This window comes from Corapipo altera, unplaced genomic scaffold, assembly GCF_003945725.1.
Source record: "Corapipo altera isolate COAL_440 unplaced genomic scaffold, ASM394572v1 45, whole genome shotgun sequence".
In the NCBI taxonomy this organism is placed as follows: Eukaryota; Metazoa; Chordata; class Aves; order Passeriformes; family Pipridae; genus Corapipo; species Corapipo altera.
The window spans coordinates 11,638,487-11,663,968 of record NW_020884877.1 but is presented as its reverse complement, the minus strand read 5'-3'; the positions used below and the strand labels follow the sequence as shown (position 1 = coordinate 11,663,968).

The 25,482-nt window shown below is 38.5% G+C and overlaps 1 protein-coding gene across 2 annotated transcripts in view; it reads right to left on the bottom strand.

Moving 5' to 3' along the window:
• Nucleotides 1–25,482, bottom strand: part of PDE11A (phosphodiesterase 11A) — a 127,362-nt gene that overhangs the window by 6,939 nt on the left and 94,941 nt on the right. For both annotated transcript variants that reach the window (XM_027637449.1, XM_027637450.1), the window contains exons 15-19: nucleotides 24,024–24,124; nucleotides 18,643–18,720; nucleotides 17,199–17,262; nucleotides 14,190–14,264; nucleotides 11,950–12,033 (exon numbers count right to left, since the gene is read on the bottom strand). In XM_027637449.1, the coding sequence (XP_027493250.1) occupies nucleotides 11,950–12,033; nucleotides 14,190–14,264; nucleotides 17,199–17,262; nucleotides 18,643–18,720; nucleotides 24,024–24,124 (402 nt within the window). The remainder of the gene's footprint in view (nucleotides 1–11,949; nucleotides 12,034–14,189; nucleotides 14,265–17,198; nucleotides 17,263–18,642; nucleotides 18,721–24,023; nucleotides 24,125–25,482) is intronic.

Here is a 25,482-nt window from a genome sequence, read left to right as displayed (position 1 = left end):
TGAAATACACTGATTTTTAACCACTGATTTAACCACTGATTTAACCACTGATTTTTAAACACTGATTTCAAGTTTGAAATACACTGATTTTTAAACACTGATTTAACCACCAGGGGTGTGTTTATATATATATATATATAAACACACCCCTGGTGGTTAAATCAGTGTTTAAAAATCAGTGTATTTCAAATCTCTCTAAGCACAAGGATGGTGTTCTGCACTCACACCCTGTCAGCCCCAGGACCTGTAAGCACAACCTGCTGTACAAGCTGTTCCTGTCATAAATGCTATACCAGGAACCTATACCAGCTACAGGCAACACAGAGGAGATGGAGCTCACTGGGACAGCAGACTCTGTCTGAGTGTGGCTCTGCAGCTCTCGGCTATGTCTGTGTCCTTTTTGTACCCTTTTTTTTGCCATGACTGACCACAAGACCATCATGTTTTCAAGACCAGTGCCAGGGAGCAAACACAGAGGTCTGGGCATGACCTACTGCTGTGCCTGGCCCTCCAGGCCTCGGCATATGCCACGCTCTTGTGCTAGGAGACAGCCCTGTCAGGTACAGTGCCAAGGGGATTGTGAGTGCTCGAGGTGCTTACATCAATTAGCTTTGCATCAATACAGCAGAGAACAGAAGCCTGAGTAGGTTGGGAATGTATACAGGACCCCACAGTTCTACAGTAATCACTGTTGTCTTATGAGCTGTAAACATATTTTAAATCCAAAAGTAAATACACATATATTTCTTAGCAATACAGACTTAAGTGCACATTAGAGTCTAATAAACCAAATGCAAGAGAGGCCACCAGGTAAATAACAAGAATGGTTAACTACTAACATTAACTTTGATGAAATTTATTAAAAGGAGTATTTAAGAAAGAATAAACCATGTCTTTGATATTAATTTTTACCATAGAACCAGCAATTAATTCAATGGAATACCTACAAAATATATAGTGTAATTTTTAGAAACTTTATTTTGTTACACATTAATTTAGATTAGGAATACTTGACAGTGCAGATTTTGCACTGGGTCTATAAAATGTCTTTATTCAGACATTGATTTGATGTTTGAACCACTGCTTCTGGATTTAGTAACCTTTCACTTTGGGACTTTTTCATTCTGATCTAGTCTTGTAATTAAACTGACTACTATAATTCCTATGGAAATTAGCTTTTATTTTATTTTTTCCAGCTACCAAAGCATTTCAGTAGGATTTCTCTGATACCAAGTGCACAAATTGGATTTTATTTCTTCTTGAGATGTAATTAAAAACTCATTTGATTACTATATATCTGGCCCTGTTTTAATTATTAAACTCCAGTAATCAATTTGCTTTTATGAAGCTTCTGGGAAATTATCTCAAAAGCAACACATTTTTCTCCCTTCTGGCAGGCTCTCAACCATTTACTGAATTACATTCATAGCACCTGTTCCTGATCCGGATTAAACCACCAATTTATTCCCAAAGCTATTTAAGTTTATTTGGCTGTAGCCTTGTCAGGGTTTTCTACCTCCTGGCTGCAGTTTTTACTTTCCATTTTATTGCAGGAGAACCCCTTGATGTATTGCTGTTCCACACTACTATTTTTGATGCATGCCTCTTATGAACAGCTTTGCTAGCGATCTGTCTAATCTGCTATCCAGGTTCCTAATGCCTAATTTATTATTTGCCTTACTAGGCAGAGGCTTGGTCTTCAACAGTCTGACAGGGGATATCCCCCCATAAACTCAATAGTTCCAGAAACACCCTTTTTCCTTGTGTCTCCTTGGTGCAGCAGGCAGGCTGTGGGCAGGCAGGCAGCTGGGCTCTGTGGTGAGGGAACCCCAGCTTGGGAGAGTTCCTGTCTCCCGAGGCCTAGGACCTCAATGTCCACTTGCAGTCCTTCCACTGCAATGCAGCTGCCTTGCTACACAGCCATAGGTACAGGATTGGTGACCTTTCCCATTTTATCCCCTTTACTGTAAAAGCTGTTCTTAGTAGCAGTGATAAAGCGTGGGGGAGGAGCAGTCATGCTGGCACTGTGCACTCCAGCCTTAGGAAAAACCAAGATGGGTTTCCAGTTCCCTTCTGCATCCATATATTACCTCAGATGCGCAACTAAGCTGTTTGTCAGAAAGTTACTGCATAGCAGTGACTTTTCCTTACCATCTTTAATTATTTACGTGTCTTTTGGGACTATGTACTGCTCTGCCCACAGCATCCTTTCACAAGGTGTAGCTCCACTTATATGAAAGCTCCTCCAGCACAAGAAAAGGTTAAAGACACTTCATCAATACATTATGTGCATCTGGGAGAAGGGCAGGGCTGCCTGAAGGAAGAGCTCAAAGGGGGGAAGAGCATGAGGTACTCAGAGAAAGCTATTTATGGGCGAAGGTAAGGAGGGGAGAGTAGTGTTGGGGTTTTTTTCTTGTGTATAGAGATGTATTTCTTCAGCATATTTTTCTAGATAAAGCAGAGAATGCAGAAATAGTAGCAGTAGCAACAAACTCCTTCAGGGAGAGGGGGATGGGTAGCAGTGGAGGCATTTGTTGGTACTCTGAGTACCAACCTCCTGTGTTGAAGTGGGGTGTGGGGGAGAGAAGACTTAATCTGCTACATCTCATTCCTCTCTGGGAAAGGACGTTAGCTGAAACTGCCAAGATACAGCGCAGATGTGGCCAGAGGCTAAACTATTGCTAAAGCAAATGTAACATTTTGTTGTATTCTAAGACCAATACTAAATATTTTTAAAGAGGAGCACAGCACAGTATGCCCTAACTTACAAACACTGCAGGACCTCCAGGTATATACTTTTCTTTTCTTCCCCTCCCCACCAGAGATTCTCATCCAAATATTGACCAATTCTGACCTTGCTTAACTTACGAGCTTTGACAAGATTACAGCTCATGAAAGTATGGTTGCAGGGCTAATATTTACCATATAAATTCATTTTTATGACTGAGCACATATAAAAAAGTTATAGGTCTCAGTGTTCACTCTACTTTGGAACCCAGTGGTTTCTAATGAATCACTTTTATTATGTAGGCAGTTTCTGAGTTGGAAGGGAGGACCAGTGACCGAGAAGCCATAGGGATAAATTCAGACTCGGTGTAAGCATATGAAGCATTGTTGAAGTCAAGAGAGTCATGACCAGTTACAGCAGAGCTGAATTGAACTCCTGAGTTTTGCTGAAGTGGCTTTCACGTGAGAATACATAGGCCAAAGGTGAGCCATCTATCTGAACGTCCTTGAACTTCAGATTAGTTCAGATAAAAGGGAACCGGTGTTGCAGACATCCACAGATCTGATCTTCATAATACTAATACTTGATGGAAGTTGTTTTGAAAACCTAAAAGTATTTCTGTATACATCCCCATGCACTAAACCCAAAAAGACTGCTAAATTTCTACTTTCTGTAGGTAGAATACAGAAGATAAAGTGATACAGAGAAGATATAAGGATTAACCTCTATGAACCCTTGACTGTGTGTGTATATGAATTAATTATTTGCCCTACCAATTCAGGACTGTATTTAATCATTATGTTCCAGAAAAAAATACAGTATTTGTGAGGGGGTTGAGTTAATGAAAATATAAAAATAAAATTATTGCAATCTTCTCACGGTTGAAGTTTGTTTATTCCTTCTATGGCTTACTGAGGAAGGGTCCAGGTCATCAAGTGCATAATGCATGAGTGCATTATTTTTTTCATTTCTGCCAGGGAATTTTTTTCTGATGCCTAAAAATGTAATTAGATTAAATGAATATATTACTAATTTTCCTGATAGAAAACAGGAGGTTTTTTTAGCTTCTCTCTAAAAATTGTTAGCGGAAGGAAGCCAGTTGTGACTGGAAAGGGATCTAACATATGCATCAGTGTTCAGCTCTTCCACTATGAATTAGTGTTAAGCTTCTTTCTGGTGAAGGTATGCTAGCAAGAATAATACTGTACTCCTTTGTAAGCAAACATGCATACTAGAGAAAGATGATTATAAGTAAGATTCACCACTGGTAAAAATGTGCCAGGTACTACTTCAGGGAGGAAAGTATGTACACAGCTCCTGGTAGCCAAATGTGCTCTGCCCAGTATCAAGCATGTTATGCTCCCAAAGGGAGAGTAATTCTGAAGGACTGGGTACCTACTGAAGTAGCTCAACTGATGTGTTGCTATACTTGCAAAGGATTAATCTGTTCATAATAATGTCATGAGACCAAGGGTTTGCTCAGAAAAGAAGAGTTATTATTTCATAAACAACTTCTTATTTAGCTGTGCTGTTTATGGTTTAGATTCCATGTCAAGCATGCAAGAGATAGAATGTTTCAAACTCTTTTCCTTTTGAGATTTTAGCCAAGCAGCCAATCAATGTCTTCTTCCTTGCTATTAAATGGATTTTGAAAAATTCTTCAAACCATATCAGTCTCATATGCTGATTTAGTTCTTTGAATTTACCCTCAGCTGGGAATTCTGCAGGCAACTGTGATTCTGTTGTGTTAAACACTTGAAGCGTTTCATCCATCATCATTTCTAGTCCTTTTCTGATGCAATGTAGTTTGTGCTTTGTCTTTCTTGAAAACTGAATGGCTGTTAAATTATCCATTCATCTTCTTTCAGATTTGCTGTACAATTTGAGTTCCCTCTATTGGCTGTCTCTTCTACCTTATCTGCCAACTTTTCAATCTGCTTCCTCAGATCTTTATACGTGTTTCCATACATGACTGCATGTCCTTCGCTATACATTGGGCAGATAATTCTAAGTACAGCAACAACAGAAATTGTAGTATTATGAATTATTCAATTTTTCTCACAGATCAGGGTGAAAGCCTTCAGTGAAGCTTAGCTTAGCTTCACTGAAGTCAATGGCAAATGTTGGTTTTTCTATCTTCTCCCAAATATCTTTGTCAATGAACTGCCCTTTCAGTTGAGACTGTTTGGAAGTAAGTTGAAGTACTCTTGTTTGAAGGGAAAAAGTACTCCTTTCTGCTGTCTCTTCTTCTAAACATTTTGGAGAAACTTGTAAATTCCTAAAATTATTGATAGAAATACAATGTTTCATCAATAATCTCACCAAATTACCAAAATCCTAGCAAAAGTGATATTCTCCTGATTTTCAAAAGCAAAACAAAACACTCCTTGCTCTTGGGAAGGAAAAAGAAAGGATCGGGATCTTTGTGCCTATTTTAAAAAGGTGTTCATAATACTCACAGACAGAAAAATTCTTGCTCTGAAACCAAAACTATGCCTTTTCATATTACACTGTGAAATAATGATGGATTTAGACAAAAATTGCAAATTAAAACATTCTTTCTTCTTTTCCTGTTTTTTTTCTTTCTTGTATAGCTCTTTTTAACCTTTTGTATTAGTAAAAAAGTAGCAGAAAAAAAAGACTCAGATTAAGGGCAAGAGGTAAAGAAAACAGTTTGCTAATGCTTATTCCATTACTGGAATAAGTACTAGTATCTGAGTTTTCTGAAAGCTCAAGAGAATTCATTCAGGGTGGCCTCATTTAGATTCATCATTAGTAGACCAGCAACAAGGCAACAAAAGTGCTGAACCTAGTTAAGTTCCCATTTCAAGGCTAGAGAGAGATCCTTCTACAGTGCCAAAATCATCTTTCTCTGGGCCAAACACTTATTCCTAACATAATCCTTAGCTACCAACTTGCCCCCAGCACTGGCATTTGGCCTGATTAAGTTTCCTCTGAAGCAAATTTCTTACAAACACAGCAGAATATGTTGCACCTGCTCTTCCTTGGATAATATTACCCCCTGGATTTCAACAGAAAGTGAGACTAATTTGATCTGCCAACATCTGTACAGCCTCAGTCCATGGCGTATCACACACTGCATCCCAAGCCCATCCGCCTTGTCAGCCAGGCAGTTTCAGGAAGCGTAAACGCATTATCTCTCTGTGTCCAAATCAAATGTCAGAAATAAGCCCTGCCAAAAGTGTGCATCTTTATGGTATTCTTTAGGATCTATCAAAAGTTATCCTTCTCTTCCCTCAACATGCTACAAAGGAAAAGCTGGTTTCAATGAGAATCACACAGAATTGATCAAATTGCTTCCTGTGAACACATCTTTCCAAATTGCTAAGTCCTGATTTTTGTTTCGTGGGGGTTTTGTTTCTTTGGTTGGTTGGTTTGGTTCTTTGGTTTTTTTTTTTGTTTTTTTTTTTTTTTTTTTTAAACCACTTCTTAACAACTTGGGAACACATTTCATGGAATATCTAATATTGCTTATGGTGAACAGCTAGTGAACTCCCCGACTAGTTGCTAACTTAAAACAAAACACCAGTGCCCTGACTTTTGTATCAACGTTCCTGGGTATAGGAGAAAGGTGGAAAGCCACTTCCAAAATGTTCATGGGGTCTTTGTGACTAAATAATTTAAAAAAATTTTCAGTTCTGACTGTATAGACAGGACAGAAACATCTGAAGGAAAAAGTAATTGTTTTAATTGAATCCAGTGACTCTTGCCTGGGTAAAGACAAAGCCATGCCATACAATCCATTCTGAACAAGCAGAACTTAGAGGAGTGATCCAAAGCCTGAATTTCTTATACAATATTTCCTCATGCAAAATTGTAACTGAAGGACAGAGGGAAAGGGAGAGAAGTGATAATTGAGGAAGGGCCGCATCAGGATATAACAGAGTGAGCATGATTGTTAAAGCACACTTTTTTCATATTCTCTGCGAAGGAATATTAAAATGTTAATCTCCTGCCTTACAATTTTTAGTAGAATATGCACCTTTGAAAAAAACAAATCACTGTGTGTATATGCACTTCCAATTCAAGTATCAAAGTCAACTCTTGAACCAGAGAAGTTAAAGCACAAAGGTAGCCATGATTCTTGAATATTTCTGTGGCTCTACCATTTATGATACTTTGTTCATTTAATCTAAGTTTACAAGCAGAATGGATGCTTTTGCAGCTACATTATCATACTCTACAGATAGATTTTACAAGGTCAGACACTATCTTCTGTAAGAAGACAGGCATATCAGAGCTCTTGGAGTTGCAGACAGAGAGATAACATTTCTTTCTAAGTTTGTCAAACAATGTGAAAGAGAAGGATCTGCCCCCCCACATTCCATTCAAAACATTTAAAGTATTTGCTAGGCTAAACATAAATGTTTCTACTCTTCCCAGGTTCCCCCTATAATTCTGGATGGAGCAATGCAAATCCAATTTTGTAGATACTATTATATGTTTAAAGCTCTCAATACCCAAGAAAATCTTGAATAGCTCTAAAAACAGCACTAAAATGGAGCAGTTCAAGGAGCACCAAGGTAGAGGTGAGCAGGGCAATCTCAGGCACGCATAAGTTGTAAAAGCCATGAGCTTCTTTATCTGCCACAAAGACATCTCCCTTAAATTTAAATAGCTGCTGTCATTGTCACTGACTACCTGACTATGTATTTATCTGCCCAGAAGCAGAGTGCATGGCCTTTGCCCCTGCTATTCATGGGGCTACTGTCTCTGCCTAACAATGCCGTGAACAGAGCTGGGCTGCTGTTAGCATCTTTTGTTTGATGTGAATCGCTGAAGCTTTGATGTTGTTTGTGAGAAATATAACGATTAAAAAGAATAAGATCTTCACTCTCCCACTGTCTGCTCCCCACAGAGAAATCTAATCTGAGTTGGGAAAAATCTGTGACTGATCCCGTCTTAGGTAGACACAAACGATGGAGTCCAGGAGAGAAATCTGTTAGTGTTGAAAGTCTTAGCATATCCTTACTGGAGGGTCAGAGAGGTAATTTGTCTTAATGATCAAAATTCTGGTTCCTGTTACACAAACATCTATGTTCAAATAGGTATAGAATACTTTCTTTGTGTGGTGAACACAGCTGCCAGTGTAGCCATAGTGCTTTATTTTCAGTGGGATGCCTTAGATTTCTGCTTTAGTTACACATACTTCTCCTTTATAGGTTATTCTTACAAAACAAGAGGGTGATTACTTCATACTAAAGCTACATTAGTGGATTTGAAATGCTCTACAGTTCAAAAAAAGCATTTTCTTTATAAATTATTATTCTAATAAGCCTTGTTTCTCATCTGTACTGATAAATGCTTTTCTTACTGTCATTTTTGAATGAAGAGCAAATGTGATGCAGTAAAGCATAACCAAAGCCTCTAAAATCTGAGCTTCAATGTAAATGGATGACTGTTCTGCTACTAAAGGCAAAAACTCCCACTGTCACATAAAAATACTCTGATCAGTGATCACCACAGTAACAAAAAAGTAAATTCAATAAAATTATAATGTCCCAAGTGTAATAAAATGCAATGAAAAAAAATTGGGATGCTTTTATCTTTACAGACCTTTGATCCACAGTGTGAAGGAAATGGATTTGATTACTAAGGTATTTTGAAATTGGAGGTGGCTTGATTCCTACATTGAGCAGCAGATAGGTGAGAAAGAAAGGGAGCAGAGCTGGCTTACCTTGTGCCAGGAGCAGAGTCAGGCTTACAGAGCAAGCACAAAAAGATTTTGGGTTTAGGCACTTGGATATGGGAAATCTCTCTGTGCATAATTCCAGATATTATTTTTTTTTAACATATATATCCCCAGCCATCATTATATATCTATATTCACCTTCAGGCTTCGCATTAGCTTACAATGTAGCACAGTTTTCTGTATCACTGATGTTTTTTCTTCTGGATGGGATGGGCATTCCAAGGGGCAGTCAAACAGGACTGCTAATGGAAGTTGCATAGCTCTTGTTGATTTACTAATCACTTGTAAACCTTCTCACAAAAAGGGGCCAAACTCAGGGAACAGCCAGGTAAGCAGAGGGATGTGATACAAGTTCCCCAACAAAGGAGACATCATTATCCTTTACCTGGGAGAACTACTACATCTCCAAGCCGGTTGTCTTAAGTCACCTTAAGGAAATGCAGAAAGCAGAGCAGATACATAAGGAGTAGGTAGAACCAAATCTTCCCAAAGAATGTTTCGGAACATTCAGAAGAAAAAAGATAAAGCCATAGGAAAGCCATAACTCTCTAAAATGTGCTGCAAAGTTTATATACTGTTTTAAGTATGAAACATTCCTCATGGGCACTCTGGTACATAGCCTAGCTCATAAGCTTGGACTGCAGAGAAGATATGGTTTGTTCTAGTACTGTCAAAGGCACTGGGGTGGTATCAGACCACTCCTGGAAGTTTGGGCTGTGAAGTTCCTTCAGTACTGCATACTTCAGACATCCACAGCTGCCAAGAATAGCCTACTCTTGGGAACTACTTAGAGCAAAGACAATTTCAGGGGGCTCTGCTGATCTCACATGGGACTAATGGGAGTTGCCAGCATTCAGTGGTTGCTGGGATCATCTCTGCTGTGTGGGTGTCAAATAACAAAGACCACAGCATTAGGTCCTGCTGTAGCAACTGTGTTGGTAGGGAGAGACCCATTCCCCACAGCATTTCCTTTGGGGATCTGCCCACACAGATTCAGGACTTCTACTCACTAACAAGGGAAAAAATACATGCAACAGCCTTGATTTTGTTCTCAATGGCTTAATGTTGTAATTTTGGCATGAAAATGAGTGTCAAATGTTTGTTGTTTTTTTTTTTTTTTCAAACACATGTTTTTTATAAGTACTGTGGTAGTGAGCTATATAGGTACCACTAAGATTTTACTGATTTGTCAGCTGCCACTCCACCTCTTCATATTGCATTTGCAATGATGTAACCTGTTCTCTCCACACATGCAGATCCTACAATGTATTACAATGTCAAGAATTTTAAAGCATGTTAGAAAAAAAAAGAAAAGGAATCTAGGACTTGGCCACAGTTGTGTTCAGCCAGCCCTAAACAGAGGACTGACAATGCCTGAATACTGTGCTGATGTGATATGTGTATTGAAGTTTGATTAAGCTGGATATGAAAATTAAAACTTGGCTCCACACTGAAGAGAGAATCTCCTGCAGTGTGATACTATGGCATCCAGTTTTCTGTTTACCCCTAAGGCTGGTGCTGCTATGACTTCCAGGTTTGTTGATGTCTCTTTTTTAAGTTGTTGAGCAGCAGGCTAATGGCTGCACAGCGTGATGCAAAGACAGTAGAAAGCAGGGAAATCAGATGTGAATATATTCCCCAGAGATCTCCTGCTAAGATGGAGCTAACTAACCAGAGCTTTACTGCTCAGATGTAGTCTTCTCATGCAGAGGATGGGCTGATTATCAGCTCTTCCTGCTTTACTGTATATTTTTGGATTACAGATGTTATTACACGTAATGAATTCTGTTATAATATGCATTCCAGTGTAATGTGAACTGTTATATTAAAAGGAACATTATTTTTAAAGAGTTTTTGTCCAAGGCCAGTGTCATTGTCTCTTCCCTATGTTGTTCAAAATGATCTTGGTAATCTAAAAAATACAGGTTTATATTCTTCTTCTGTCCTTGTTTTGCCTTAGTTGTTCAAAAGCCGTAGCTGTAGTTTATTTCATCAGGACAAAGGCTAACCTAAGGAATGGACAGGATCTGCTGGCAAAGCAGCAGCCCACCTTGCTGTTTACACAAGTGTCTGTTGTCCATGTCACACAACAGGAGTTGCTGTTGTTGCTGGGTAGTCACTTCATTATTGCCACAGTGGCAGCCTCAGATGCCACAAGGTATGGAGGGCAGAGGGCACATCGTCCTTCTTATCTTGTATGATATTGGTGATATATCTGGTCTATAAAATGAAAAGGAACTGCCACTCTATTTTTATTTTTGTGTAGGGAAGCTACACTGAGGGTCAAGTTAATAATTTTAATGTTAACATGGGAGCTGTATCTGCTTCCCAGCTCCCGTGTGTCATCACCGACCCATTCATTGCTTCGAGGTGTTAGGCAGTCTAGGGTGCAGTAGTAACATGGAGAAGACCTTGTTACAGTTCCCCAAAGACACCTAGTGAGAACATCCTCATGTTTTCTCAGATACCAGTGGCCAAACTGTCAGTCTTTGGTGGTATAAGGTGGTCTGTGTGGTTTCAGTGAGCAGGAGGAAGACTGACTGACACAGTAATTGATGATTAAGTTTCTACAGTGTTACTCTGCATTTATCATCCTGCTCTTGAAGCTCTGCTTTCTATACAGATAAGAGAGAAAAAGTTACAATGGTGAAGCCATTGTGAAGCCATTTACTTGTTACACAAGTAAAATCCTGAAGCTGGTTTAATCCAAAAAGACAGAAGCACTGTTCTGGTAGGAAAAAAAAAATCTTCACTAAAAGGCTGGTAAAGCACTGGAACAGGGTGCCCAGGGAAGTGATAGAATCACCATCCCTGGAAGTGTTAAAAAACCATGTAGATGTGGTGCTTGGGGACATGGTTTAGTGGTGGACGTGGCAGTGTTAGTTTAATGGCTGGACTCAATGTTCTTAGAGGTCTTTTCCAAACCTAATGATTCTGTAGTCATCTATAGCCTTAATAGAGGAGTACTTGAGAGTTTGCACACTGTATGCCAAACACCCAGGCAGTCTGTGCAGAAGTATAATTAAAAGAGTAAACTCTGAGTTAAACAGCACACAGGTTAAACCACAAATCGTTTGTCACTGATCTTAAAGGCCTCTTAACAGTTTAAAAATGTGCAAGAAGGAAGTGCAAAGGCTCAGCCTTGAGCTTGCCTTAGGGTCACACAGACTGGGACAGGTTTGACAGCATCACCTACTGAGATTGTCCTGCTGGCATATCTGTCCACAGTACTCCATACCTTACCGTGATGAGAAGCAGTTTGTCTCAAACATAATAAAATAAACAGTTATCCTATCAGCTTTTATTATTCAGAGAGGAGTTTTATTTGCAGACGTTACCACCTTCAGAGAATCTGAAGATTTCTGCATAGAATTCAGACTTTTGGTAAAGTCAAAGAAAGAGAAGGGTTCAAATAGCCTTCAAGGCTTCTCTGAAAACTAATTCTTTTTCCCTATGGAGGCAAGAACAATATTCTCTGAACTCTACAGGAGCAGTAAGGAAAAATTACCTCATACAATGGCATGCAGATGCTATCAATCCACTCGAGCTGCAACCTGGGTAGTTCATGTTTCCTGTTCCGATCAAAAATGGCCTGAATTGAGAAGGGAACAAAACTGTCATGCTTTATTACATTGCAGTATTTTACAGACACATCATCCAGCACTTTTCAGCTATGATCAAATTCTCTCAACTAGAACACTTTGTAAACCATAATCAATCTTTGCAGCAGTCTTTCTACTGCTTTGCATGGCATAAAAAATAAACTTCATTTTCAATTCTGTTTTGAAATTTTTAGGCTGAATCTGTTCATATTTTATAATTCTGTGATTATAAAATCCACAGTTGGAGCTGAGCTGGTAAGTAACCTCCTGTGCAAATGTAAAGTAGATACCACTGAGTAGAAATTTCCCTTCTCTCAAATAGGGTTTTCCAGCTCAGCAAAATGAACAGTGATGGATCTGGGCTGGCTCTCTCCTTCCCAGTTACAGAGCCTTTCTGCAGAACCAGCTGTGACTGTGAATCCAAAGGGTAGGAAATCAACAGATTAATTTTGGGAGCAGTTATCAATTTGTTCCTCTGGAATCAGCCTAATTCACAGCTCACTGCACTCCCTCAGTGATATGTCACGGAATAGGTCAGCAGTTGATCTTTTTCAAAAATTTCTCATTAATATAGTAAAACTCTACATGTTTTTGATCCTTAGCCATAACTGTTAGAACTGATGGCCTTACCTCCCAACCTAAAACACTTAATACATCAGTTTACTGAATTTTATTTAAGTGGTGAAGGGCTAAAAAAGAGGATAATATTCCTTCAAGCAGTAAGGCTTCAGAGCATCCTACATGTGGCCCACAAATGACTGTATTCCTTGGTACAGACCGTAGAGCCCAAAGGAAGAGTGAGAAGTCTCCCTATTATGGAGAAAATACTAAAGCTATTTAAAGCAATACATTTCTTTCCCCCCTGTCTAGGCTGTTGGATGCAGATTTTCAGAAGACATGAGTCCAGAAGAAAGCTCTGGCTTTTGCCTTTGTCTGTGATTCTATCAAGGTATGCCCAAAATGTACATGTAATAACATACCTTAAAATAATTCTTACTGTTACTGGACCTGGGCCATTTGCACCGGCATTCATTGCTACTTGAAGACAGTAACATTAATGTGCGTGTTAAAATAAAACTACTTCCTATTATGTTTCCTTAGTACGAGAAACACACTTTGCAAATTTTATATAAAGGGCAGAAAAGGCACTTACATCCATACTGTATGGAATGGTGCTTTCAGTTATTCAGGCCTAGATTTAGTCTCAGAATTGTGAACATCATGACTGTGTGATTACTGTTCTCCTAGACTATAGTTCCCACTTTTTCTGAGAAGATGTATGCACAGAACTACTATAGGGAAGAAATCCATTTGTGCCCCAAACTCTGACAGTATACAAAGCGAAAAACCATTTATTGTAGCTGAGCATTATTTACTACCAACTTTTAAGCTTTATTGACTTCATTACATCACCACAGGCTTATGTGTGAACATTAATGTAGTGAGAACGAGTTTGAGACATTGGACCGGCCTTTTCATATTTGGAAGCATAAAATTTTGGAAGCATATTTGTAAATGGCTCGTAGGTTAAATTCTTTAGGATACTTTCTGTTACCTGTTGCCTCCAGGTAATGGCTTCAGAACATTTTGAGTTATTTGACTTGGATAAGGCTTTCTCTTCTAATCATTCAATGAAAAACTTTATGAAACATTCCTTATTCTCGTTTGACACTTTATACCCATCTGCCTATAATTCACTCAATACTGATTTACTCTTTTATTCACAATGTCACATTTAGCTGTATACCCACAGAAATGCATTTCAGCATTTGATACATCAAATAACACAGATAAACAGCTGCAATATAAAGTAAATCTGACAATTTTGATTTCCACAGGTAACTGGTGATTTTTGATTTGAATTCTGCATATTAAAACCAATACCTACTGCTTAGAAAAGTCAGTGACAAGATAATTTTGGGAACAGGTATGGAAAATGGGTAAAAGAGCTCAATGCACAAGTGACTGCGTTGACAGGAGAGATTTTATATATGGTTATAAATGCATATCCTTCTTGGACAGAGGTTCTATTCACTCCAAGACTTTTCTTTGTGTACAAAATACAGTTCATTTTTCTGAATGAGGCCAATAATATTTTCTTACTCTATTCCAGTCAGTAACTATTTCACAAGTGATAAAAACTTACTGAAGGGGTGAGTTTTAGTTCAGATCTTTCTCTGTCTCCTTGTTCAAAGAACTCACTGGTTACCAGCTCAGCTGCCTAAAACATAAATCATGATAAAGATTAGAGTTCTTGTTAAATAATTTTCAAGATAATGAGTTTCTGCTTAGACCGTGACTTCAGCCCATGCTTAACTGTAAAGCCCCATTACATGACTGATGTCAGGCACATGTTCATATAGTTTTCAGGACTGGGCATACAGGGGGTAATAAACAACCATATTCACTGACAGGCACAGTTATTTACCCCTTTTGATAGGGAATTGACTGGGGGAATTACACTGCAATGTCCAGGTAACACTCAACGCTGTTATGTGCAACTTACTGAAGTACTGAGAACAGAATGGAAAATTATAGCTTCTTGTTGGCATCCACAATTATGTCTGTAAAGATGCTTTTTAAAACATGCAAGAACTCTCTGGGTATTTACAGGCCATTGCCCTCTACACACAACTTCGCTTATCAAAGAAACTTAATTAACCAATACCCTCTGTTATCTTAAACTAATGTGAATTCATAAAGGGGCTTTTTCCCCTGTGACTGTTATCGCTATAGGATCTGGATATCTAAATATAAACTCAGACTGTGATGATAATATTGATTTAAAATCAAGAACTGGCAGGTTGGAAGTTGGAATGTGTCTTTCTGACTTTTGTGAATGAAGATGTTCTATTCACAGCAGAGACTTGTGCTTCTTAGGAGAAGACGAGATTTAAAAACAAATTTGGTTATGGAAACAAGAGGAATTTTAGGAAGTCAAACAGTGAGTAATTCTGATATAGTACTGTACTCTTGTCACGTGTGGGGCTTTGAAGGTAAGCATGTGCAATATTTGAGATGCAAAAAAACTGGAAACTAATCTACTGAAGATGGCATTCAGATCCTAAAGCTCCTGTCATGCCTGCGTATTGTTTTTAAGTCAGGAAATAATATTTCATAAAGCCAAGCCATGAGAGGGTAAACTAAGCAGAGAACCTGCACTTCAAAAATCTCAAAATTTCTTGCTCTAGCAACTGCATGGTAGGTAACATTCCCAAATCCTAAGATTGTTATAGTTGAAATAAGAGTACCAAAATAAATTGGAAGTAGGTGAAGTGATGTTATAAAATACTCTTAAATCTTGAGCCAGGCTAACATAGTTTGGAACTTTATAATGTATGTAATCCCACTGCATTAATAAAACTCTGGATCAATATTCCAGATAGAGGAATAATTTAACAACTTAGCAGCAATTAAGGGTTTGCCAAGTGTATTGTATAAAAATAATCAAAACATAGTATCATGCCTGTGTCTCAGTGCTATTCTGATCCTGTTCTCCTTATGTCCCTTTCCCTCTTCTTTTATCTATTTTGATCTTTTCTTCCTGAATTTTCCTTCCTACATGTGGCTTTTATTCCCTTTGATTCACGTATTTTAATCTCTTTCTCCCTCGCTTTTCATGTTTTTTTTCCCTTTTGGCACAGTTGAGGTCCAACTATTTCCTGTCTTGCCTCTGTGGACTTAGTAGCACCTCTGCTCAACCAGGTAATGTTTCAATCAATCCCAGGCTGGATTTTTCAATACAAAGTAAACCTGTACGCTAGGCTGCAGGGGAATTTTCATCCACAGACCTCAAAAGTGATAAGCATAAAAAACCCCAGTTTTCCAGAGACTTCAGCACTAATTCAGCACTGCAGCACGAAGACTGACAACACGGAAAGCAGCCCCTACCTGATATTTTGGCTGTCAAAGAAAATGCAGAAGGGTTAAGGAGGAAAAATGAGGAGGGATTGCATGCACTGCAGCTGTGGCCAGGTGGCACTGAAAAATCTTGTGACTTGTTTTCCCACTGCAAGATATAAGCAGCCTTCCTGATTTCCATATGAGGTGGCCATTATTCTGGCCAAGTAGAGCAACAGCCTTAGAAGAATTGTTGTCACGGTCTGCTTATAAAAGCAAAAAAAGACTCACCTGACAAAACTGCAAGTTGAGCTAAGCCCTCCCCCCATAAATGTTTTTTTTTACTTAGTTGATGTGTATGTAACTTTTGTAGATCCCTTTCAGCTTCTGTTACTTCCTCATCCTTCTCCAAGAAGTCTGGCTGCTCCTGCATCAGTAGTTACCTGGTCTAGCTTACTCTTTTTCAGCCCATCTTTATAACTATTACTTTGCTATTACACCAAACTCCCTCCAGCTGTGTACCCATACCCAGCTGAACTGGTATATTTTCTATCTGCTTCTTGATGCTGTATATCCCTCCAGAACCTGACACAGTCTGCCTTCTTTCTGGACCTCAGTAAAGGACAGAGAATGATTAGCATGGATACTGGAAATATTAAGGATGGATGCTGGGTAAGGGAGGATGCCAAGAAGAGGGGAAAATACTGGAGCAAAGGATGAGACTTCTGGAACATGTTGCTTTCTTATATTGCACTTGCTTGCCAATGCTGGACCCCTGTTTTTGTATATTGCTAAAGAGCCTACTCAATAGCAGAACCATGAATTTTTATTTCTTTGTTTCTAAGTAGAGGAGGCTAAAAAAAAGCTCTATACTAGCAGTTTTTTCAACATTTGTTAAGAAAATGAACACATTTATCATATGTACTGAAGTTTTATGTTAATTGCAGTTTGTAGCTCATCTGTTGGTATTTTGATTTAGGGAAGATTCTGTCACTGTTAAGGAAAACTTTGGAATAAAACAAGTAAGCACAGCTACGTGTGGGTAACGACTTTTCTGTTTAATCCATCCATTTTTGGATATGGATTTGAAAGGTTAATAAGAGGAGATGCTGTAAAGCCAGATGTACACACCAGCATGTGTACAGGTAAAGATTATGCAATAAACCATTTTTTGCAGAAACCCCCTGCTATTTTTTTTATAGCACTAATACCACTGTAAATTGATTCCAGTTTTGGTCCCTTGTAAGCCAGGGCCCTGGGAATATTGTCCTGCCAGTCCCGCCTCCTCTCAGCCCTGCTATTAATCATGACTTGCCTGTCTTGAAATCTCCCACGGTTTGGTCACAGCTCCAAGGTCACAGGCTGTCATTAGCATTGATCTGAAAAACAGAAATGAACAATACAAGCTGAATCAACCTTTGTTGGATTTCTAAACAACTGTGCTCTGGATGCATAAATAAATAATACGTATATAAAATGTCAGCCCTGGCACCTTCTTTTCCTCCAGAAAAGAATGATGTTTGAAATCTCAGCCATCAGCATGGCTTTTACATCACAATTGTGCCTCGGAAGTCTAATGTGTTGCAGGTCATAAGATGATGAATTTTGGTATTGTGCATTGCACACTAGAAAAGAAATGATATTGCAAGGGAGTAACTGCTAATTTTGCAATACTTCTAACACTACTTACATTAATACCTATAATATATTAGAAAGCATGTGCTTCGCATGATATAAGTAAGGGTATTATTACATAATAACACCTACAACTGGATTAATTTATATGCCTATTTGTAAGTGACTGCTGTAGCAAGAGAGCCTATAATCACAAGAGGCATTCCAGACACTGTTTAAGCAGTTTCTACTGCTCATCTACAATAAAAATTTAAGATTTACTATGAGGTATATGGTTTCACTGTAGTTTAATACCTAGCTACAACCATGTTTTATATGCATTAGGAGAAAGAAACCATTCAGCTGTAGAAAGCGTTTATGTACAGTACATGATGCAGATAAAAGTCTAAGAAAGTTTAAATGAAGAACAAGGGCACTGAAAATGAAGCATCAAATATATTGTCTGAATCTAAAATTAGGAGTGGGTGAAATGGTATGGAAAATAGAAAATGGCCAATATTTTGGTCAAAAGACCAAAACAAAGCAGAATTTTAATGAAATTTCAGATGAAATGAGACATAATTAGGCATGCATAGACAGATACACACATTTTATTGTCTAAAAAGCATTATGTACTTAAACTATCCACAAAGTCTGAGGTTTTCAATAGGATGCACATTCAGGGCATTCTTGAGGGCTAGAAGAGTACTGTGTATATGCAAATTCTCAGGTACAGACTGGAAGAGCAGAGAAAAGCATGGCCAGTGAAAGAAAACAGCTGAGAGGAGGAGGGAGCGGGGAAATGGACAAGAAAGATCCTTGTGTCCTAAGGCTGAATATTGATGCTTTCTGGAAAAAGAGCAGAAGGGCTGAACAGTAACTGGTGAGGCTGCGAGAAAGGGAAGAAAATATGACAGAGTGTGAAGGCAGAAATAGGAATGCAGAAGGTGAAGTCATGCCAATTAATTGCAGCTGTTTGCCAGTATTTAGAAATCATACCATATATTTAATTTCATGGATCATATTTTTAAAACAAGGTACCTTCTCTTGTTATTCTAAGCCTTAACTCCACAATGTATGAAATTCCTCCAACAAATATGGCTACACGTTGAAATTATCAGAAAGCAAGAAATAATAGTGCTCACCGAAATATTTCTCGGTGGTTTTTTATATTCCAATCATAACCACCTCTACTGACAAGTTCAAAAAACTCGGTCCTTCTCCTGCAAAAAAACAGATTATCAGAGAAAGAAACAAGACACTTCCAGAGCAGCACTGCAGTAGGAACACAGTTCTCTTTATGAGACAAAATCACTGCACCTCATGTATTATTGTTAAAGTCATTACACTGACAGTCCATTTAAGCGAAACATACTAATTTCCGAACATGTTCTATAAATGTCTGTTATCAATGTCAGAGTTGCCTAGTAAAAGCAATATTGTATTTATGGTCTCCACAGATAAGGAAATTAATGGCACTGAAATGCTCAGTCTTCCATGGAAGCATGAAATGTTCACCTACAGCAATGGACAGACAGACAATAGAAGCACCATTGAAATATACACATGCTTCTCTTTATTTGTCCTTGCAAAATGGTTTTTACTTCTATATCCTGAAGGGTTTTTCAGGGACATGCAACTCCAGTCTTTTTCCAGCACACAGAAAAGAACAGAGACACACACAAGCTGCAGCTGTCTTGAGTTAGTAGTTCTCATTGACTAGAAACTACATCTCCCTGCCTCGTCCCACGCTTTGTCTTCTGGAATATCTGCCCTGGATCTTCAAAGATGGACAAAATGTGAAATGGACAGAACATGTTAATACCTGATTGTTGCCCTTAAGAATCAAAATTCTGACTCACTATAGTCTATAATCTTTTATGGCACTGAGTCTCCAAGCAGCTCTTCCTGCATGCAGTGTGACTATGTAATAGATCCTGCCCAAGATACAGTGGTAGTTGAGACACAAACACTTAGAGCACCTTGTCCACAATGACACAGCATATGAGCATCAAAGTTGGAAAGTAAATACCTGTGTTCTGAGTGACAGTCCAATGTCCCATCTCATATGAGACTGGGCTGTCTCTGCCAAATGGAACTGTAGTTAAGATTCCTCAACAGGAGAGAGTTTGCAAAGTCTTGTATTTTCTACATTTACTTAAACTAGATTGAAAGTTTGAACAGTGATTAATGAAAGCACAGCCTGATGGCACCCAGTACATGTTTTGCATAAAAAGAGATTCACAGTTCCAGGAACACTACCTCTGATGAGTGGACAGAATGTTATGTGGAGTACGTTGCATTATTCTTGTCCCTGACTGTTGTGGTTATTTGACCAGTCACTTCTACTATAGGGTCTTTCTATAATTGATTTCATGACAGGAGCTAGAACAGGGAGATACAAGGACTGCATGATGATATCTAATCCCTTATGCTTCACGAAGTAAGATGTGAAAGAGTTTCATGTTACAAAATTTTCTAGGACAATGCAAAGTCACACATATGAAGAAAACAAAACTCAATTCTCTCACATAAAGCCTCATGCATTGTAGTCCCTAAGGAAATAAATATTTCAACAATGAAAATTTTAATGACCAAGCATAGTTGTCACATAAACCTCAAACCAGTCTAACCCTGAGCGGAACAATGCTACGCTGAGCATCATCAACTACACAGTCTATTAAGAGAGCGAGCAGTATATTTTTGCATCTTGTATTTCAGTGCCCAGTCTAACAACGTAAAATTTGGAAATTATTTCATTTTGAAGTATTGGATATTCTGAGAAATTAATAGGTTACTGGATAAAAATTAGGAAAGAATGTTTAAAACTGAGATCTCAGGAAAATGACATCCCAGAAACCTCCAATATTCAAATTTAAAAGGTAGAGATCCATAAACGGTAACTGAAAATGTGAGTCTCAAGGCTGTATGTTAAGCTGAAAACTTTAAGAATTTTCTTTGAAATCCATTTAAATGGATACAGAAGTAGTAGTCTAACTCCACAGAGAATTTCTACTGTAGCAAGGAGCCAACCTGAGAAAAACAGCCATGTATAATGAAACTATTTAGTGTTTCCTACAGGTTTCTTATGACTGGTATCCAAAATTACGAGATTTGCTATTAATAAGTAAATATAATACATCAGGACTTCAGAAATAAACTGAACTATAACAATTTCACAGTGTCTTTGAGTAACATTGACTCTGGTTGTGTTTTGTCTGGAAGGGAAGGTTGTCTTGCTACATATGACAAATCCAGTTGCTCTACACCCAGCAGTTCAAGATATCATTTGAGTGAATTTCCATAAACTTCATTTTGGTTCCATGCTTTTGCTTGTTCTATTATCTACAAGCATCATTATCTAGAATTATTTACTAAAATCAAGTATATTTTCCAACTGATCTTTCACTGAAAGTTATCTTTTTGTTTGTTTGTATAAAAGTAGTGCCTTAAGAAGGTCATAATGCCTTGCTCTGCCTGGAGTTTTGTTGCTGTTCTGCTAGCTGGAGTTTGTGATCATTAGGTTTAGGCATTTTAAGAATACCAATATGAGAATATCCTTCTCTACAAAAATATTGAAGATGTAGCAAACTGAAAAAACAAGCTAGGTACTTGTGTAGAAACATCTGTTCACATTGGTTGGCTTTAAGAAGCATAAACCACCAATGTTTCCAGAGAGAGATTTTCAGGCACTTTCGGAAGTAAAGTAGCATAACTACCACCTTATTAATAAATCATAATAACACAAGAGGAAAAAATAACTTGTCTGCAGGGTTTTAAGTAAAGAGGCCTCATTTGCTAAAAGTCTTTTGATTCATGTAGCATATAAAAATAAATTATGCAAGTAAGGAAGAATAATCTTGAAACTTGGCTTATGACCCTTTTGGACGTTATTTTTCTGTATTAAAGCTAGAAAGACAACTTGATCATGTAGGTTTTCAACCTGAGGCAGTCAGGGAAGAGAGCTCCATAACGTCTAGCTCTGAACAGGGTTCCATCCCAAGGCACTGTCACGGGCCCTCCCTGGCTCTTCCAAGGGCTGCAGGATCTTGGCCAGGGGGAACACATGGAGCTGTACCAGGGCAGCTGTCCTCTCAGTCCCTGCCACTCATCTGTTCCTTGACAGCACAAAACATTTCTGCAGCATTTGTTATTTGTGGTGAGACAGGAGAACCTGTACTGGCACATCCCTGTGGTCCTTGTATCTCACAGAATCATCAAGGTTGGAAGAGACCTTCAAGATCATCTAGTCCAACTGTCAACATAGCACCACCATAATCACTGCAAGACTCCCCAAGTGCAACATCAAGACATCTCCTGAACGCTCTCAGGGATGGTGACACCACCACCTCCCTGGACAACTTATTTCAATGTCTAACCAATCTTCCAGAGAAAAAATTTTTTCTAATAGATAATCTGAACCTCCTCTGGTGCAACTTTAGACCATGTCCTCTCATCCTTTCACTTGAAATACAGCAGAAAAACTGACCCTCATGTCTCTAAAACCTCCTTTTGAGTAGTTATAGGGAATAATGAGGTCCTTCCTGAGCCTTCTCCAGACTAAACTCCCTCAGCCTCTCATTGCTCATAAGACATGTTTTCTAGACTTTTCACCAGCTCTGGTGCCATTCTCTGGACATGCTCCAGCACCTCAATGTCTTTCTTTTAGTGAGAAGCCCAAAACAGAACACAGTACTCAAGGCGTGGCCACACCAGTGTCGAGTACAGAGGGACAATCACTTTCCTAGTCTTGCTGGCCACACTATTATTGATACAGGCAAAGATGCCACTGGCCTTCTTGGCCACCTGGGCACACTGCTGGATCATGTTCAGCTGGCTGTCAACCAACACCCCCAAGTCTCTTTCTGCTGAGCAGCTCTCCAGCTACTCTTACCCCAGTCTGTGGTGCTGCCCGGGGCTGTTGTGACCCAAGTGCAGGACATGGCACTTCGCCTCATTGAACCTCATGCAATTGCCCTCAGCCCACCACTTCTGCCCACTTCATTTGAAGCTGTCAGCAAATCATGTCATACCAGCCTCACAGATAACAGGCAGTCCTAACAGACAGCTTCAAAAAGAGTGCTTGAAAGCACTGCTTTGTCCTGCTCAAGATATTCATGTCAGCAAGCAGAAATTCCTTCACAGACTTATGTTTAGAAGTTATTTATAATAAAAGTACTTGCTAAAATTCTTTCTTAAGAATACTTCTCGGGGAATAGACTTGCAGGAAACAAAGAGTATCAGTGTGTCTACTGCCAGCAGTGTTTAGAAACAGCCCTTGGCACAGGAACCAAACACTGAGAAAAACAGACAAAGCAAACACTGCAGCATCCCAAGTAGTATTTTTACATTTAACAGTTAAGGATACAACGTTCATATAGATACTTGAACAATTTCAGAATAAAGACTTTGCCTGAAGTTCTCTGGAAACTTGGTTTGGTGTCATCCACCAGCACATAAAAGGAGCAGGATCCAGGTATACCACCCTAAGAAAAACATTACTAAATGATACCCAGAACTGTATGGGATAGGATCCCAGTGGACATCAAATAAAAATGACCCTGAGATTAGCTCAGTTGTTTGGAGCATGGTGCTAATAACGCCAAGGTTGTGGGTTTGATCCCTTTATGGGCCATTCACTTAAGAGTTGGAACTGATGATCCTTGTGGGTCCCTTCCAACTCAAAATATTCTGTGATTCTATGAAAATTCCCAAGGATGAATTATTGTCAAGACTGCAAAGGTAGTACACTGAAACTGCACATCAGACAGCACTTCTTCCTCTAAGTCAGGTGCAGGCATGTGCCAGAGAGGGGGATGTCAGAAATGCAGTGTGATGGTGACACCACAACCCTTCCAACACCATGCATGCTCCCAAACATTCTCACTGGGAAGAGGTTGGTAATAATTACCAGTATTTGAAAAACATAAAGTAGCGCCAACTTGAAATCTGCTTACAGATTTGATTTGAAAACAGGGAAAAGGAAGAAAACTGGATGAGAGAGATGCTTTTGTACTTCACTGCAGCTTTTTAAGACCTATTCTCATCATGTGATGCAAATTGGCATAATTTGTCTTCAAAGAAGCAAAGTATATGCTTTTGTTACCTCTGCAACTGGATCTGTAACTAAATACAATATTTCTTAACATACATGTTTAGAAACACTAAAATGGTGGAAATGAATTCTCAGATGTTGATTTTCTACATGCCTGAAGAAATGATCACAGAAGGGACAGAAGAATTAAAGGACTGAGCTGTAACTGACTCCTGGGAGTGCTTTGAAGTACAAGTGTAGGATTTCACTTGCTTTTGGTGGATACAGACATGTTACATGTTAAAGCAAAACTTACTTGGACAGTTGAGATATTTCTATTAGCCTAAGATACACTAAGTATTAAACTAAAGCTCTTCAACCGTAGCTAAACACTAATTTCCCATATTATATACCCTTATTGGTATTTAATAGGTCATTAGAATAAGTTCTCTGAATTTTCATTTGTCAAATACAAGAAATGCCAATACTTACTCAAAATACAGAGTGAGGTCTGTTGCCAATATCGATTGCTTTAGAAGCTGCATAAGGTCACTGTAGTCCTTAGAGGACAAGTTAGCAAAGATGTTGTGACCCTATAATGAAAGAGATAAAAGAGGTAAAAGACTGGCAATCAATATAGGTTTTGAAAAGGTTTTCTAACTCTTTAGTCTACTGTTTCTCTGTAACACAAGCCTTTTCTGATTCATGGCAAAACTACAACAAAATAATAATAATACTGCTGAGATTACATTGAGGTGGAAGAGCTGATGATTGTAATCCAGCACCTGGTATGTTTTTCTAAACTCTGCTGAAATTATAGCCTCTTGAGTAAAGATTTACTCTTTGCTCTGACCCTGCACAGACTCAGTTTATGGGGGAAAACTATGGATACATCTCAATCTTTCGTCTTATTAAATGTTTTGGGGAGCTGTGCATTGGAGCTTTTGAGTTGTGCTCCTAATAGATTTATCTGCACTGCTGCTTGCAGGCACATAAGCTGCTGTAAGAGCAGTCAAGGACACTAAATCAGTTTTTCATTCAAAACAGCCCATTTGCTCACTCTGCCCATTACTGCCTTGTCTTACAGCCATTGCCTACACAGGCTAAAGAACCACATATTTATATGCAGTTTAAACACCCTTTGTGGGTCCAATTGGTGCCTTTTTAAGGAATTGTAGATTAAGAATTTGAAAGGTGCTCTATGGCCAGAATGATAGGAAAGAAATTATTTTACACTGCTTTTTAAGAGCAGGAAGGTCCTTTTGTAAGCGAATTTCTGAAAACAAGAGGGACAGAGACACTGTAATTCCACTATGAAATCCCAGAAAAAATAAGCTGAAAGAAAACAAAATTAATGGAAAATTCTAAATGTAAGCTTAAGAAATTATCTTTGTGACAATAGTCACATATAACTATATTAACATAAATAAAAGAACTACAGGTTGTTTGTTCTTTTTTTTTCTAATCACCTATAGAAATGTTGAAGTTCTTGCTAAACAGTCTTATTTTGGTGGTATTTAGTCCTGTAGTGCCCACATTCAGTATGCACTGCCATCTACTGCCTAGGAAGATTAAAATGCTCTTAAACCCAAGAATTTTCCAGTAACAGGACTGCTATAACCATGATGGTATGAGGACATATATGACATAAGGTCCAGAGGTAGAGATGGCATTTTTTTATTAGAGCAGCTAACTGTTGGACTGAAAAAATAATTTACCATGCATAAAATTATTTCTTTTCAGCTAGATATTGAGGCTTTGAGAATTTAAAGCTTATTTATGAAAAAAAAAATCACAATCAAAGTACTTAGAAGAAAGTAAAACAAAATGTACCAGAAAAAGAGTTCTTACAACAGGGGTAATTTACCAAGTTGTCTGTTATTCTCTAATATCTATTGCCTTTCTGACCTGTTTTATTGTCTAGAAAACCATGTCACTACTAAGCCCAAGA